This window comes from Charadrius vociferus, unplaced genomic scaffold (assembly GCF_000708025.1).
Source record: "Charadrius vociferus isolate BGI_N301 unplaced genomic scaffold, ASM70802v2 scaffold273, whole genome shotgun sequence".
Classification (NCBI taxonomy): Eukaryota; Metazoa; Chordata; class Aves; order Charadriiformes; family Charadriidae; genus Charadrius; species Charadrius vociferus.
In genome coordinates this window covers 114,286-133,190 of record NW_009647750.1, presented here as the reverse complement: position 1 = coordinate 133,190, position 18,905 = coordinate 114,286, and the positions used below count along the sequence as shown (strand labels likewise).

The 18,905-nt window shown below is 38.6% G+C and overlaps 1 protein-coding gene across 1 annotated transcript in view; it reads right to left on the bottom strand.

Annotated features, from left to right (window-relative positions):
* Nucleotides 1–4,493: 4,493 nt before the first annotated feature.
* Nucleotides 4,494–18,905, bottom strand: part of LOC104283878 (gamma-aminobutyric acid receptor subunit gamma-3) — a gene marked incomplete at its 5' end in the record, with an annotated part of 52,387 nt that continues 37,975 nt past the window's right edge. The window contains 4 exons of the mRNA XM_009882113.1: nucleotides 4,494–4,772; nucleotides 8,245–8,274; nucleotides 9,798–9,994; nucleotides 18,373–18,525. Of these exons, the coding sequence (XP_009880415.1) occupies nucleotides 4,494–4,772; nucleotides 8,245–8,274; nucleotides 9,798–9,994; nucleotides 18,373–18,525 (659 nt within the window). The remainder of the gene's footprint in view (nucleotides 4,773–8,244; nucleotides 8,275–9,797; nucleotides 9,995–18,372; nucleotides 18,526–18,905) is intronic.

Genomic DNA, 18,905 nt, shown 5'->3' with positions numbered 1-18,905 from the left:
ATGTAAGAGGCACAAAGATTTCACTGTAAGCAAGAAGAAGAATATACCTTGAAAAAAAATCATCTAATTGTGTAGGCAGCTAAGATTATGGGATATGGCTTGCTTTATGGAAACACAGAAAGAGTAGCCAATGGGAAAAGTACAGACTCTATTTATGGAAGCCTTTACATGTTGCAGTGGGCACTTTGTTTTACAGATTAGAAGGTAAGACCAACCCTCCAGATTGAGTCTCCCTTCCCACAAAGTCAACAGTACAGCAACTATGGTCTTTCCAGAGCTGTCTTGCACCTGGTCACTTGGAGCATGGGCAGGCCAGAGCCATTTTTCTAGATGTATGGTGAAATTTGGCGTAAAAAGGAGGTAAGCATCCTTCCCTTCATGAAGTGACTGAGTCGGGTGAGTTGTGATAAATGCACGCAGCAACATGACATGCTAGACTCTGAGACCCAGGGCTGCAAAAGTATTTGAGATAGCTATCTATCCAAGCTATTTGGCAGGATGCCTCCAGTTCCAGAAATATCATTTCCTATCAGATAAAGGCTCATGTGTCACTGCTGTTCCAGCTGATGAATGTGCAAACCACCAGGTGGATGATTTGGAATTAGCTGTGGGTAGGTGGTGGGAAGAACTGAATAAGAGGAGTGGGACAGATAAGAACTGCACAGCAATAAAAAATAATTTCTTCTTCCCTTTTATCTTCACTCCTCATCGTTGTCTCTGTGAAGATGGTTTTGGGTTTTTTCATTTTTCCTGCTGTAATTCTTATAATTTTTATTGATATGTACAATATAGCAATATACAGCTGAGAGTTGATGAAGGATAAAAGGAGGATCTAAAACAGAAGAAAAGTTACCAAAGTGCCTGAGGTGTTTTAATCTACAGCTGTACTTCTTGATTAGAAAGTTACATTAAAATTGTCTGGCATACTTAAGTGCCACATTACTGCTGGACGTGGAGACGTCATTTACTGGCTGCAAGTTTTTATACACTTATTCTTGGAAGAATGGCTGTAAAAGAAGGAACTGCCAGCGTTAGGCGTCAGGGCCAGAAGAACTGAGAAAACAGAATTAAGCAGAACGGTATTTTTACACATTCTTAGTTGCCTTGAAAATCCTGCCCTCAATGCAGGAAAGCACTGTCCATAGGCTTCTAATTGAAGAGGGACGGTAAAAGGTTTGACTTTAGATCCTCCTGGGGGAAGGTGGTTATCTAAACAAACCCTCACAATCTTTTCTGTAACTTCACAAAAGAAGGAATGTAATGTGAAGATACTAGATTTTGTGGTTTTACATACATATTTAATATGTTTGTTTCGCTAGTCATTTGTTTTTGCCTTCCTCCATTCCCTTCCCTTCCTTGGAAGGGTAAAAAGAAGTACCAAATATCAAAAAGAAGCAGCTGAATAAATGCAAGTCTTGAATGTGAAATTATAAGAGAATGTTCTAAAATGCTAAAAGGTGGTTCTTACATTTCTTATGGGAGAGTGCACAGAAGTGTTAATTTTTTTCAATTTGCAAAAGAAGCAAGAGTATCTGGAGGTTAATGAGGATATTCTTACTACTACAGAAGGATATGGCACATAGATATATGCAGACCACATTATCTAGGTGTCTAGAATAATTGCATTTTGAATGATGCAGAGACTAGAAACTTATCTTCCCTGATCTCTATGGTTTTTCAGTGACTGCCAAAGCACAGAGCAGTGAAGCAGAGAGAGTAAACCAAGCAACTAGAAATAAGTAGAGGAATGCGTTCTGGAACCTGCCAGCCTACGGCCTCTCTCCTTGCATGTAAATCATTTTTTTTTGCAAATAACCCCAGAATAGAATATATTACACAGTAGAATATGTCCTCCACTGTCAGTGGAAGTGTCAGCGGAAGCCAGTAGTGTCTGCAGACTCCTTCTTGGTTAGGACCGTGGAAAAAGGTGGAATGAAATGCTTCCAACTTCTGTTTATGAAAGCACTCAGAAAACAGAGGTAATGACAATGGACTTGGCAGAACCAGTCTTGCAGTGAAGGATCCGATGGGATTGTGTGCTTTTAGCAGGAATTAAAGTGTAAGAAAAGTATATGTTCATCAACTAAAATGGGAATGTTCCACTTCCACACTTACTCCCAGGACATTTACTCAAGTATGCAATTGCTAAATAAACCTCACTTTAACTGTTCAAGATCTAATAGTAGAAGGCATCTTCTTGTGCCTCATTTGTCTCAATAGTCTCACCAAAATCAATTGATTGTGCAGAGGGTTTGCAGGATCAGACCCCTAAAGGATAACTGTTTCCATTCTTTTATTTAGGCTTGAAATATTTCTAGTATTCTTGCAAACTATGACTGAAGGTGGATGTTAGAGTAGATGATTGATTCATAATTAGAGACCAGGATATTCAATTCAATCATCTTCTTGCACTGCTCAAAATATAACTCTCATCCTTAAATAAAATCCATACTTCCAAGTGCAGGGCACAGAGGTTTACAGAGTAATAGATTTTACAGAGTAATTTGCTGTTGAGGGTTAGAAAAAACTTCAACGTGTGTTTTGAAATCAGAAGGTTATCATGGGTTTAGAAGACATCCGATTGGGCAGATTTTGATAAAGATAAGGTTTTGATCCTGCCCCAAAATATTTCTCCTCTGTGCTTGTAATTTGAATTTTGTCAGTCCTTAGAGAAGTAATTCCCCTCCCCCACCTAAACCCAGCTCTGTCTCTGATATTTTAGGCAAGTGAAGAACAGAAGACAGTATTTTGAATAACTACAGTTAACTTTTGTGTTGTTTTTTTTTTTTCAATTAAAAACTCACTGGAAGCACAGAGCAACAGCAATGACAGACAGTGATGTTTCAAACAACATGACAGCGTTTTCTGTTCCTTTAAAATTACCATTGCATTAGTTTTTGCTTGTTTGCAGGATTTTCCTTCTGAGCAGAAAAGAAACATCTACTACTCATTTTTTATCAAATACTGTGTGGAAGAGACACACATTTTTTGAGATGATAAAAATGTTTTCAAGTCCTCCAGAAGAGAAAAAAAATAGAATTTTGGTTTTAGGTATGTTTTAACTTTAATCCTTTGTAACCATTTGTCATCCAAAGGGTAGTGAAAATCCATGGCTATTTAGTTTTGAATCTGTTTTGTTTGCTTAATAGCCATTATTGAGACAATCTGTAAAAGAGATGATCTAGTTTAACACTGTAAAACTAGTTTTTGAAAAAATGGGTAGTTTAAGAACTTAATGGTCAAAAGCTTGAAAATTACAAAATAGCTTTTTAGGGCAAAATATAGTTGGTAATTTAGGAAAAAAATTAAAACAACATTTTTCTACATGTGGCCACTATTTCATATTTAATCCAAGTGTGACAATTGTGTTCCCATAATTCAAGTGAAAAGTTTTCAGTCTTCAGCTCACGCCCAGGGAACAACTGCCGTGAGTAAGGACTGCAATATTTAACTTTATAGAAGGAACAAAAAAGTGTCCTTTGGCACACATGTTTTTCAATTTTGTAAAATAACTTTGGGAGAAAAAATAAGAATGAGAGAGAGCACTTTTTAGTAAATGGCAATCTGAAGAAAGTCACATATTCCTAGTGCTATTATATAGTGATTTTTACTCATGGCCGATCAACTATGTTCTGCTACAATGACACAAACAAGCAGGAATCTTGTCCTGCTTCAAGTAGAGTACTTTAGAAATCAATGACCATCCTGTGTTTAGCCAGTCATAAAAAAGACAGTTAAAAGCTTGAAAAACTGTAGAAGTTATGCCTACAGCTGCCTCAGAGATAGGCAAGTCTTTTATTTATATCAAAATAATAGCTTTCTTATAACTCTGCCTTTCACCTTAAGTCAAAACCAATATGTGTAGGTAATTAGCTAATTCCATGAATCCCAGACCTTTGCAGAAAGTAATGTCCATGCTTTGATCCCACCAGTGACATTTCTTACTGTCTTTTGGTGGTTTCTCTATAGCAAGGAGATCACCAATGAAATATTTCCCAAAATCTATGGGACATAGCTCAAGCAAGTTTAAACACAAAGGAGTGGTTTCATTGGCTTTGGCTTCTTTGCCAGTGCCAGTTTATGTTGCTCTGAGCCTCAGGAATATGGCGGCATTTTGAAGAAAGTATGGGAATGAAGAACAAAAATGACATATTTAACCTTTGCCTGAATTGTGTATAGCTTCTATGCCAAGGGAGAATAGTAGAGATTCTAATATACAATAATTATTCATAAACATCACTTATACTACAAATTCAGCTGAATTTTGTAAGAATCTTTTCCTTAAAATGAATAGCAGTAAGGAGATAATTCTTCCACGATTTTCTTTTTCAGGCAATTATATATTAAAATTCTTCATCAGGCTCTGTGATGGTGAAGATTAATGCGGCCTTTATAATTTGAGATGAAACTGACCGTGTCCTTCACTTTTTCTGCACTTTCACCATCCCTCCGCAGTGTGAAAACACAGCAGTCTTCACCACTACAGGCAACATTTAAAGATAGAGGTATCCAACCCAGTAGACCAGGTTAAACAGCAGGAAGGATGTAGGAAAAAAGACCCTAGAGTAAGAGTCCAGTTCTAAGATGTCTATGTGAATCCGTCCTCTCCTCCATGAACCTGATTTACACTCTTCGTAACAACAGAAAAAGCTCTGGCAGTCTTTCCCATCCAGACATTCATAGACACACGCATCTTCAAATTCTTGCCAATACATGGCATTGTTCAATGTGATGACTGTAGTTGGTGGTCTCATATCAAGTACAGAGTAATTCTGAGGAGAGAAAAAGAAACCAACAGTTTGATAAGCTTCCATGGATGATGCAGATCACAATTAATAATCATGGGAAAAAATTGCAGGAGCTGGGGATAAGGGGTCAATAGTATAGGAATTCTAGATTTGGGGAGCATCTTTCTTTCCCTCAAAAGATACCTTTTCAGATGAATTTCTATAGAGAGATTGTGAAGTGGCAAGTTAAAGAATTCTAGGTGTATTTTCTACTTGGTTAACTCAAAGCATGTATTTCCTTGTAACCATTTTTTTCACACTTAGGAGTTCACTTGCCTGTGCAAATATAATTTGCAAGTTACTTTAAACACTTGCAGCTACTACATTTAAGAATGTATTCCAAAAAATAAGGAAGTTGTCCCCCCTCCTCAATTAATTACAGAAAAATGTGCACTTAGTATAGCTGCACTCACTGCCTCTTATCTTTACCATGGTTTATAAAAACAGATATGATCAGCAACAGATAGCGATGATTTCAGTGCAGGATTTCAAAATGCCATCCCTAGGCACATCCCCTTAGTGCTTATCACACTAACCATGCTCAGAAATAGGGCACTTTGGTGTCATACATCCTCACAGTACCACTCGTGCCTGCAGACCTCTCCTTCTTCAATGTACTCCCTATTTACACTTTGTCAGCTTTTCTGTCACACCATTTCCTTTTCACGAAAGGTGATTTCTCACAATAGTCTCCTCTCTCATCAAGCCACCCGTTCTATCCTCACAAACGTCACCTCCTCTGCTGGCATCACTAGGAAGGGTCCCATCAGCTTCGCTGTCTGTCTGCACTGCCCTGACAAAGCAGATTCGAGCCCTGTCAGGGCAGTTTTCTCCATCCTGGGGGCCCTTCCTCTCCCTGTGATTGCGCTGAGCATCGCCTTTGCCTGCAGGAGCGTGCCAGGTATGCACTAACAAGGTAGGCACGCCTCTGCACTCTGCCTACTTGCCTTCTGGAGGGTGCTCTGGGCCCCTGCTTCCACGCTTGTGATACAAAATAGGCGACATTTCCCATTGAAGGGGTTGGGGCATACCCGAAAGCTCTCACTGTGTCTGTGAAACAGATCAGTGATATGAGTGATGTGCCTCAGTAGAAATTTTCCTTTTTCTATTGACTTCATTTTCTTTCTACAAATCCTTTGGTTTGACACATGATAATATTACCCATCTCATTAAAAATGCCGGTCCCCGAGATAAGAACTTGATGTGGCATCCCTCTGCTTAGATGTTGGCACCTCCGACATAGATAACTACATCTGAATAACTGCCCTATGGTATCTAGCCAATTACTTTTACGGCACAAATTTTCTCGTCACAAGTAGATGGCTAAAATCTCTCAGGTGCATTGCACTGTGGACTGTAAAGAGATTCCAATTCAGAAGTAGATTCTTGCAAATCTATTTGTTGCGAATTACTTTATCTCTGAGATTACATGACACAGATTATGCCCTTATGGTCTTCTCTCTCATTTATATAGTTTCAGGTGGCTGGTGTCAGAGCTTTACAATGTGCTGCCACATGGAAAAAGTCTAAGATTATTGCACAAGCAATCACTTTTTGACTGTAGCACTTTGGAGAGAAAAAAGCTGTAACTAAACTAACTCTTCTATACCACTGTTTCACATATTGTTCATTTCTTACAGGCCTTTATGAAAAATTCCTACTCAGTGACTGCAATTTTCTATGCCAGGCTGTAACATTTATGTTAAAAAGAAGAAAGGTTGATTTCCATCTCTCCAGACAATTTTGGTAAGTGAAGAGAAATAGGTGCCCCGGTTCTGCAAAGGAAACTCTCATCTATCAATAGCATGGATTTTATTTGCTTTTGTTTTGTTATATCAACTATCTGCTCAGGACAGAAGATAAAATAAATGCTGCGATAATACAGACAGATTAATCTGGTTGCTTTAATCTCTGTCAGCTAGGAGGGGTCCTGAAGTGACTAGATACCAGGTGAAGGTGGATGGTACCCACTGTGTCCTGAGTCCTGCTGAGCTGGGTTTGGGAGGCGAGTGGTGCCTGCACAGTGGGCGTCAGCCCAGTACCACCTGAGAGGTCTGGCAAGGCAAGGCGCTTCTCAGGTGCCTTGAGCAAGGCAGTTCAGATGCAGTGTTAAACGTGCTTAATGAAATTAGTTCAGACAAGGTATAAGTGTCTTCTCTAGGAAGAAAAACAAAGGGTGGGATTACCTGAACCCAGATTTACTAAGATTAATAAATTTCACCTTTTAGGTGGCATCACTACAAGGTTGGAAAAGACAAGATGATATCTTGAGAATCAGAGACAGTGCTTATTTTCTGCAGTTTTTGCTACAACTTGAACATGGAAGTTGTTTATGTATAGAACAAGGCCCTGCTCAATATCTGTCTTTTAGTGAAAAAAGAAAAGAGTAAAAGACTTGAAAAGTGGGCAGATACTTTCCAAGCAGATCAGACTGACTAGATCTAGACAAAGACTAAGTGTTAAACCTTATTGTCATTTTAATTGTGTATCTCTTTCCTTTTTTTTTTTTAATTGGAAAAAGGAATGTGCCGCTACCCATTCAATTTTAACTTCATCTTTCAGAAAAGTCTGTCCAGGGAGTGACAGCAAGAGCAAGCGTATAATTGCAATGTTTGCTGTAAACCATTCATTGTCAATGAGCAGACTTTCAATGCCGTATGAGCTCTTTAAATACATCAGAAAACTCGTGGGGGAAAAAAAAAGTGTGTAACAGTTTTTGTAAAAGATAAGCTAGTAACAGGGAGCTAGCAGTTCTAAATGATGAACTTCAACATATCGGAACCAAGAAATACAAAAGCAATATCTTAGTTCTGTCCCTGTTCTTATTTGGGTCTGATAGCTTGGGAAGCAGGCCATCCAACCATGCATGCTTTATATTTGTATATATATTATTGTATGTGTTCCAGTCTCAGATTTTGTATGACTTAGAGACACAATTTTATGCTGTTTCAACTTTATTACCGTTGTACATATATAAATAGCTATCTAGAGCTGCGTTAAACTTGTGTGCCTAAAGTACTTGAAAATCCACCTGAAAGCTTGCTAAAGGCTTTACAGATATGCATAAATTATTTTCTATGAAACTCAGTTAAATCTTCATATAAGTCTATGACATAAATTGTGCTTATTACTTTTTTTATAAAATGAAATGAGAAACTGCAGTATTTTATAAAGCAGACACACAAAATTTCTGAGTTAAAAATAACACACAATATTCTACACTTGACCGTTCTCCCTCCCAAATCATTTGATAAATCCTTATAGAAAGAGGCAGCTATGTTCCTCTGCCACCACCAAAACCAAACTGAACTTTTAACAAAAAACCAAAACAATATTTATAGTGAAGCCAGGGTAAAACATAATGTAGTGTTACAGCTTTCTTGAGAATTATTGCAAGTAAATGTCAGCCATACATTCATGCCTCCATTTCTATGACTGAATAAAATAGTTTACTTACCATCACATGACCAAAACTGACATCAGGTAGCTTAAATGAAGATAACAAAAGAATTATTCAGAAGAAAACTTACTTATTGCTTCATCTGCATCTAATGTTCAATAGCACTCCTTAAACCAAGCCTTTAAATGTATTTGTCCATAAAACACTTCATGCTGAGTATTCTATATATTCAGAATAATATTCTTACACTTTAAAACTGCATGAAACCTCAGCAGAATGCACGCCTAGTTTCCATCCACTTTAAATCTTTATTCAACCTATTATATTTATTTATTTAGCAAACAATAGCTAAGTGAGCATTTGCTCTTGTGTTAATTTAAATCTCATCAATGTTTCATGCTTTCCCTCATCTTCATTCTCATGTTTGGAAATACATCCTACTCACAAAGATACTCGTGACTTTTTCATTCAGTCTTTCTATAGGACGGAATTTTAGTTTGAACATTAGCAAGCTCATTTTGATTGTCTCATACTTTTCTTTTGGTAACACTCTTTTGCCTTTTGTGTGCAATGCATTTTTACAAGAAGCTATTAGAGGTCAAATGGAGTTTTCATTGACTTTCTAGGCTTTCTCTAATTCCATATTCATTTCAGCTTTTCCTTCATTAGTTCTTCATTCAATCATTTTCTATAGCTCTTCATTCAATCCCTTTTCACCTTGTGACCTATTATTCCCTGAATTTAGCCTTCTGTCTCTTCAATTTCCTCCTTCACATTTCTCATATTTGTCTTTGTATTTCTGATTTCAAATGTCCTTATTCCCTCCATTATGCAAAATGGCATCCAACATCTCCAACTACTGATCTCAAACCCATAAGCTTTTCTACTGTTCTTGAGTGGACAGCCCACTTCCCCTTCCCTATGTTTACACTGAGATTTTTTTCTCCATTATACTGCTCCCTCTCATTCTCGCAGTCAATTATGACATACACCAGGCAATTCTTCCTCCGTGATTGTTTTAATTGTTTCTAAATAAGCAGCTTTTGTGTGTGTCTGGGTGTTACTCGTGGAAGTGGTTTTTTGGCCAAAAATGCACCTTTGCAAGTGACCTGCTCTGTTTTTGTACTTAGGAACAAGCCCCTTTGTGCATAGGGCTAAAAACAAGTGCTGATTCCCAGTAGAGACATGGAAATCCCATTTGTAAAGTTCACAAATATTTCTAGACCTTTTAAGTGATGAAATAGCAGATGCATTTGAATATACATCGATGTGCACATATTTGTATAACAAGCTATGCAATCTGTTTCAGTGGGAGTCCTTTATGATTACCAGCACAGTAACTGGAGGACAAAAGACCCGTAGGCAGGGTTGCTGCCTCATGGTCAGCAAGCTGCTTCTGTTAGGAACAGACCTCACTCAACACGCACATAACTGCTTCTGCTGTTACTGCGGGTAACTATTTTCCATCAGCTTTCAGGGCAGATCACACCACAGACTGGGAAGAGCTCAGAGGGGTGGAGCATCATGGGATTAGGGGCTGTCTTTGAATGATTCTCTGCTCTCTGAGCCAGACACATGCTAGAAAACAAATTCAAAAGTTGCCATCTTACCGACTTTTTCTTCTTAGTACAGTTTGGTTTCCTGCAACTCGAGTAGTAGTTGAGGGTTGCATACTCCATCAGAGCAGCGAAGACAAATAGAAAGCATACAGTCACAAACAAATCCATAGCGGTGACATAGGAGACACGGGGTAATGACTTCCTTGCAATGGTACTCAAAGTTGTCATGGTCAATACTGTGGTGATGCCTGCAGAGAGAAACTTCATTTAATTGTATGCAACGTCATTTCTCCATGTTGCAGAAGAGTCTTTGGAAACAAACATACAAAACAGAAATCCAAATAATTCATTAATTTCATTTGGTAGTATAAAAAATAATGAAAAATAACATCAGTAGAGCCAGTGGTATTTTGTAAACAAATATTTCCCAGCTGTTTATATTCATCTTTGCAAAAGTAACATTCCTATGCCTCTCAATATGCTTTTCCTCATCTCTTGCTTTTTCTGGTCCCAGTTAGGTTGGAGATGGGGGTGAGGGAGAAGGAGAGAATGAAGAAATTTTCGAAGAAAAATATAAAGCAGAAAAGATGGTAAACCCAGAATAAAAAATAAGAAATATAGAAAACAATGAAGGAAACATGGTCTTTTTCACAGCAGTACCGCTTTAATGAAAAATTTTGTGCTCAAAAAAGAAAAAAGCCGGGGGGGGGGGAGAAAAAATAAATTTTGCTGCAAAGTTCTGGCCATGATTTTTGAAAATACATTTTCACACCACTGCTTACTTGGGAGTCCTCCACTGCTATTTTCCTTCTTAGTAAAGGAAAACAGACTCTCATACAAACTTCAGATGTAACCTTAATAGAAATAGCCTTTTTAATTCATACAAAGCATCACATCTTAGATTGATTTAGTAATAATGAATATAATGGGAATTACTTAGTGGGAAATATCCTGAAACAATAAAACCAGTCCTAGAATTAAATCTATGGGGTGTCAGTTATTTGGCTGCTGGTAATTCATATAATTTCTCTTCATTCCTGAGGAACAGAAGTCTGTGTTCCCACTTTGGACTGATGCTTTTAATCATTTGTTATGAACTGCAAGCCTTCTGAAAGAAAAAATAAAACTCCTCAATGGCTTGGGAAGAAGAATAAAGCTCTCACTCAAACAAGCCTCAAGAGAGAACCTGCTCTAAAAACAACATAACCATAAGGTAATCTTTCTTTTTATAGTTAAAGTGATATTTTTCAATGGTACACAGTGTTTTAAATGGCAGGGGATGACTGAAATTATGCCTTATAGTAAAATTACTTCCCACAAATGGCAGTCTGGAGAAAAAGAAATATCTGTGGATTACTTTGGGCTACTTTCTGTTTACGAAAGAATGCCCACCTCTGATTTGTAGCATTTGATAGAAACTGCCTTGGCCTTAACATTCTTCTACAATGAATAATAACTAATTGTATTCCTTAAAGAACTACTACCCAGAAACAAAACAAAAAAAAAAGAAGAAAAAAATAGTTGCTGAACAAACACAACCCGATAATCAAGACGAAATCAATGCTGATACGGAACAGGAAATGTGGACTTCCTACATACCTTGGACATCTGAAAGCTATTGGGAAAATATCTCTGTTTCCTGCCAACTGTGCCACCTCCCAATATAACCACATGTGGCTGCCGTGATCCGGTAACGTCCCCAGAGCCTTCAACAACAGTTCTGTAGCTATCTGGTGCTTTGAAAAAGCTCCAGAGACAAAGTCCATGCTTAGCCATGCATCCCAGTAGTCAACTGCAAAGGTGTTGGCTCACTAGCCTTGATTTGGGCCTTGCTACCTATAGGTTAATTAGTCTTTCTGTATGACCATGAGTCAGGCCTTGGGAGTCATTAACTTCAGAAGAACTGCATCCAGACTATGCCATACTTGACATACGAAATGAAGTTCTTTAACACTTTCTAACCCACATTTAGATTTGTAACATAAATCTGTCCTTTTCAGAGCCATGTGTGCATGCACCAGCTTTCAGGTATTTTACTACCTTTAAAAAATTCCTCAAAACCTATAGGCTTTGTCCAGCACAATATACAGTATCCTTTTTACCTAGACTCAAGGGAAAGATTTTCTTTCCCACTCATCCTGTGAAAGGATTTCAAATTACTTTAGGACACTTTTTTTTTTTTTATTAAAAGGCAAAAAGAAATGAAAAAAAAAGCTTGCAATGCTCAAAAACTTTTTTTTTTTTTTGCAAAGGTCTGCAATTTTTCTACTGAATGCTGTATTGACAACGTAATATTTTTCCTCTATTTTTACGGAAATGGAGGCATAGCTTAGTATTATTTGTGACAAGAAGTATTGTGCGGGTATCTGTAATGATGACCAGCTGCCAAAGAGCCTATGGACAGGAAGGCAGAGACATGAAAGAAAAATTACCATTAGCCTCTGGTGCTTAAGTATAGAAGTCCTCAACTCAGCCTAAGTCCTATCTCCGTGCCTTAAGCCTGAATGGGAAATGCCTACCCAAATCATGCTTGAGACTGTGAAAGCCTAGAAGCTCTAGGTGAGAACTGAGCAAAACCAGTCCAATAAATCATGTTGCAGATGTCTCAATGATACAGGTTCTGGGAGTTTTGGGTGGCTCCGGACTTAATTTTAGCTGATTGAAACAAAGTAGGTTCCACTAAATCTATAGACACAGCAATTAATGGTGTAAGATTTATTTTTGTTTTAAGATATTGATAGTGTCCATCCTCAGTCTCTTTGACAACAAATCACATTTTGCTACCAGAATATAAAAACTTAGGGAAAGGAAAGTTTAGCGTTATCACAAACCATCATATTTTCTGGATTATATGTCACATTTCAAATTATTGCAAAGGTATGAAACAAGATTGCTGAGCACAGAGACAGAAACATCCAAAGGTAAAACAAACAAATTTTTACTTTTATTATTTATACAAAATAATTTTATTATATGAAATCCAATAGAAAAGCAGCATTCTTCATTTAAACTGAGTGTTGGGCTTGGATTCCAGCTCACACCACAAACAAGCAATGAGTTTTTGAAATAATAAAAATTCTACCCACTATATCAATTTTACATCTGACACATTGGCACAAGTTTTAAAATATTAAAATGAGTCATATGGAGATACATACAGAGAGCAAACAGAAAGAAGGTGCACCAGATGATACAGTTAGATATTCCTATATATTTACAAGTTAGAATATAGAGATATGCATATATGAATAAAAGGCAGCACCCATTATTTCCAAAGAGAATATCTAGTTTCCCTACCCATAGCTCATTTTATCTCTCAGGCTAAGAAAATTCAGTTTGTTGAGTGGTTTCAAATGCAATAAACCTTGCCAGATGAAATTGTTAAGTCTCTCACTTTGGGGACGCCCGTATGGCAAAGTGAGCTTTGCATCTGTTATTGAAATTCACAGTGCTCTCGAACCATCTCTTTCAACAGAATTTTAATATCAGCCAAGGACAGCTTTGAAGTAACCTAGCTTCATGATTTTCAGGTCGACAGGTGTAAGTGGGAGCTTACAAGTTTGTGTATAAATACAGTTTTGTGACATTTATATTCTGAGTAAATTCCATACCAAAGATGCTATTTGATAAATCAAAAAGGACTGTCTGGGAGATCAAATGATGCGGGGATACATAATGCATGAGAACACTTTAACCTTTAGATCATTGGCCTAAAGAGTTATATAAAATTATTACTGTTTGAAAGCTGCTTACTGGACAACAGTATGCAAAGTGAGGAAGCAGGAGCTTCAGTGTAAGAAACTCTTCGGTCAGTGAAGCTCATTTTTTATTTTTCTAAGGGTACGTTGATGACACACTGGGGGAAAGGTGCACTGTTTTTACCAATGCCATCACTTGTTTATAAACTTTTTTTCTCTACCTTTCCAGTGTGGCACCTGTTTTGATCACTTGCTTGTTTTTCAAGTGGATGAGCTTAAGATGGAACGACAAGGAGAGCAATGTTCATTTTTAATTAGACATCATCTGTATCTTTTACATCAACACATTGCTGGCCTTGATACCTACTGCATTTTTTTAAACTGCAGTTTGAAGTTGCTGTGTAGTAACTGCCTAGTCACATTACATGTTATACCCGTTTTTAAAGAGCAGGGGGAAACTGGGATAAAAGATTCAGTTCAACTTAATTCCCTTCATCTTTAAGTAATACAACCTATTCTTTTACAGATCATAACTTTTCTTCAGACACTTGCTGGCTGCTCTTGACTGTGACCATTGGGAGAAGATCATTTTGATTACTAGAGACAAGCAAAAAAAGCAGAGAGCCACTTCTTTTTTCTCTTTGAATGGAGGGCAGAATAACCTGGAATCACAAACCACAGAGTTCTCATTCAACACTCTAATTCTATTCCTGGTTTCCCACTGTCTCTACAGGTGGCCTGTGGTGAGTCATGTTGCCCCTCTGGGCCCCAACCCCTCATAGAGCATGTGAAAAAGGGACAATGAGGCCAAGTTTTTAAAGAGCACTTTGATGCCTCTGAACAGTTCTGCTGAAAGGATACTTATGGTCTCTTTTTTTCCCTCACAGCTAAATACCCCAGTTGCATTTATTTTTTCCAGCACAGAAACAGATTATTACTGAAAGGGGTAATACCCATCCTTCATGCAACTGTGAGTAGTTGCCAATAGCTTAGAAAGTTACTCATTAATTTCAGAAAGTGAAACATTTCCTGATGCTAGCCCTTTACATTAATGCAGCTATACTCGGAGAAGGTTTCCTGCACTGAGTCTACAATTAATTTCAACTAATTAGTAGGACAGTTTCAGCAGTTTGCCTTCAGCTGTATTACTCACAATTTTGCCATGTGCCACTATCCAAATGTGGATGTGTGCTGTTGCTCAGACAGATTTATAGGTTGCGTTGTACAAGCAGACATAGAGTACACTGGGAACATCTGCTTACTGCATCCCAAGAGTCAACAGGCTCCTTTTGGGAGCAACAGGACTCTGTGCACAAAGAGAGGTGACTCATGTATATGTTATTTTCTTGTTATTTGACTTTATTTATATATAAAAAAAAATATTTTAGCCTAGTAGTTTAATTCTTCATCAGAGTTTTAGAAGTTAGTCATGATAGCCATTGAATATAGCCTTGGAACATCTTATTTTTATGTTCTTACTTCAAATTCATGACCTCATTATATGAATACATTTTTTTGTCTGAAGTCCCCGCTGGCTGAGGGGGTGAGGGAGGGAGAGTCACACTGTTATGACTAGTGATCTAACCTACTTCTGCCTCTAATTAATTGGAAGCTGTGTGGTGTGGGAAACTTCCCTCTGGGACAACGTATGAACACTGCTTCCAGAAAATTAGTAATGCAAGCTGTGAGATGCCTTTTCTCCCTTTTCTCTTAAGCATTATGAAGGTTCTAATCATAGCATCATAGAATCCTCTAGGTTGGAAGGGACCTTGAAGATCATCAAGTCCAACCATCAACCTAACGCTGCCAAAACCACCACTAAACCATGTCTCTAAGCTTCATGTCTACCCATCTTTTAAATACCACCAGGGATGGCGATTCCACCACTTTCCTGGGCAGCCTGCTCCAATGCTTGACAACCCTTTCTGTGAAGAAATTTTTCCTAATATCCAATCTAAACTTCCCTTAGAGGCTGAAAGAGTTGGGGCTGCTCAGCCTGGAGAAGAGAAGGCTCTGGGGACACCTTATTGTGGCCTTCCAGTACCTAAAGGGGGCCTACAGGAGAGCTGGGGAAGGACTTTTTACTAGGGCATGTAGTGACAGGACAAGGGGGAATGGCTTTAAACTGGAAGAGGGCAGGTTTAGATTAAACATTAGGAAGAAATTTTTTACTTTGAGGGTGGTAAGGCACTGGAACCGGTTGCCCAGAGAGGCTGTTGAGGCCCCGTCCCTGGAGGTATTCAAGGCCAGGCTGGATGTGGCCTTGGGCAACCTGGTCTAGTCAGAGGTGTCCCTGTCTATGGCAGGGGGATTGGAACTCGATGATCTTCAAGGTCCTTTCCAACCTAAACCATTCTATGATTCTATGATTCTATGATAACTTGAGGCCACTTGCTCTTGTCCTATCGCTTGTAACCCAAATGGATGGTGTGTGAGTCTCTGCACACACATGGTGCTTCAGACTCTTAGTTAAAAAAGGAGGAGCATGGTCAATCTTTTCTTATCTCTGCTGAGTCACCCGAATTAAGAAAGGAGTTCAGCAGAGAAATACGCTAAAGTTCTATTGCTCAATTTTCTGGCAATCAGAGGGAATCCTACACAGCCAAATACAGGCAGTCATATACCTGCTCTGTCCTCACCTTTGCGCTGCCCTGGAGTTGGAGGGGGTCACAGAATAACTGTAAGTCTTAGGGTCCACCATGTTGCTGGAGCCACAGTGTAAAGGCACTTTGGCACTCATGAAAGGAATGAGGGCTGAATATTCCTTTCTTGGAATACAACCTCAGAAAACTGGACACACATGATGCCACATGACTTATAATGGCCAGAAGTGCTACGTTTACTAACTTGACAAACTCCTGGAGCAGATCCAGCAGGTTATGGTCTTGTGCTGACCTCACGCAAAATGGGTTTTAATACAGAATTATCTGTAAAGTGTGAACCAGTGACGGCTGCTTGCACTTGTCTTATTGCAGGTTCTCTGATACGTTTCTTTCTATTGATCCTGTTGCATGGCTCCAAGTCACTGAGCTGCTCCTGGTTTGGAAGGGTGCCTCTTGTCACTCACTAAGAATTAAAGCTGACACAACCTCCCCCTAGGAAGATGCCTAAGGATTGATAGCAGGACAGGCTGGCATATAACTTCATCGCTTAAATAAAGCTGTGACTAGTGAGGGAGTAACACTTAGAGGATATTTTTGGTAATGTATTTCTTCTATCATTCAGCTGAAAGTTACTATAAAGCTATTGAAGCATTAAAAGTTTTGGGAAGAAAAATGTTTGTTACCTGGGCCTTGTGCACCCTGAATAGATGACCGTATGTTTTTTGTATGAGTGAAGGATTTAGAAAGTGGGGTCAGGCTTCTGGACACATTCAAGAGGCTTAGCAGCTAAAATCTCATTCAGAGCAAATGGGCTTCAAAGTCTCTTTAGCACTTCATTCTTATTTTCCCCTTCAGGGTCTTCAGGGGGTTTATGCTAGAAACCACAGCACCCTCAAAATTGGTGGTTGCTTAGATTTATTAGTGCAGGAGAGAGACAGACAGAAACAGGACAAGTAATTTTGAACAACTGTATAAAGGCTGCATTGCTAAACAAGATGTCCTCTTCCTGAGATCAAGTAGAGCACCTCTACACGGTGTTTGAAAGAGAGCTAACAGAAATGGATGCACATATAAATAAGCATCCTTTCTGGTAAATGCTTAGTTATTTAGATTTAAAAAGTTGAGGAGTACAATGACCCTTGATCAACTGTTTAGGGGAGTGGGAGGCAGATGTGGTTTGTACAAATGTCCTCTCCTATACTGTGGTTGAACGAAGGTTTGCCAACACACAGCAGCACTCGAGAACACCGCTCCTGCTGCAGGCTGACTTCACGTGTCCTCCAAGGAGGCACAGCCTGTTCACAGCCCTGGTTTGCCACTCTTTCCTTGAAGCAGTATCACCCTTTCAAACCTCGGGACTCAGTTGCTCCTATGAATGCTTTCCATTTCATTTCAGTGCAAAAAGTTGGGCAGGTCAGTTTTTAATAATTTGTTCTTTCAAGTTAAAATGATTTAAAGGGTCCAGCCGGTTGACTGGAGATGGTGACAAACTCCAGCAGGAAGAAGCAATGAATAACTGGGAATGGTAACCTCTATGCTTGAAAACAGACATGTAAACCTTTACACAGCCTCCCTTTATGCTAAACTGGTAGATTTCTGAATCAGTTAGTATTTGCAGCCCTGGCAACAGTCTGGACTAAAATGTTTTTCCTTCAGTTCTGACATACACCTATAATTGGCTATTATATAGCCCTATGCCCTCGATGCTGGCAAAACCTGCAGGTTTTCCCATAGACATAAGAATAAATGGTCAACATTTCTAAGTGTATCCTAAAGCACAATGCCAAAATGCAAATGCTGGTCCTGACATGAATTAGCTGCTGGAAAACCTATGCCAGAATAAATCTCCACTACCTGTGAAAAATATCTATAAACCTAGTGTGGCTCTTAACTTCAAGCATGCAAACTATAGCACTTCAAATGAGTTAATATTATTATATCCCACAGTTCTCAGTATATATAAGACATAATGCCCCGTGGGGGAGAGTTTCTGAAGGGAAGGAAGCCAGCAGTGCAATTAATTTATTCCTCAAAAATGTCACTAAAATATAATAGTGAGAACAAGGAGACAGACAGTAATTCTAGAATATTGTGCAAAATAGGTGGCAGTGTCATTCCAAAGGGTCAGGGTAGTTTACTTTTAATTACCCTGTTAAAGACAGAAAACCAGAGGCTTCAGTGATAAGTAGACCTGGGTCTGCAAGACATATTAGCAATAACCCAAAGCACATAGCTAGTGGTGTCTTTGAAATGAAGATGACATTTTCAAATGGTAGTGTAGGAACTACACAAAGAGAGGAGAAAAGGGAATTATTAACAACTTACCTAATGCTGTTCTTGCTGGTGTGGCATCTTTTTTAATCCAAAAGGATACCCAGGAAAGAACAACTGTTAATATACAGGGAATGTATGTTTGAATAGTAAAGTATCCCATTCTTCTACTTAAGTCAAAGTATATAGTCATGACGACATAATCACCTGCAATAATAGCACAGAAAATAAATTGACATTGTGGTGACATACAGACGATTGTTCATTGAGCTGCTAATTTTTTGAGCTTCATACAAACACTGTATATGAAATATTTCTTAGTGTTTCAAGAGCATCTGTGCAGCAAAGCTCATGCGAAATAGAACTGAAACAAGTCTTTCCATTCTAATTTCCTTTAGTTGTTGGTCTCTGTGGAAATGTTGACCTATTTGCACAGGAAAAGGCTCTCAGTAATGATTCTGGATGAATACATTTTTGAAAGGCATCTTGGCTTTCCAGACTTGATATTTCTGAATGGTTCCATGGCCACAAACATGAAGCTACTATCATTCACCAGCTTCTGTAACCAAGACACACAAAATCCCTCT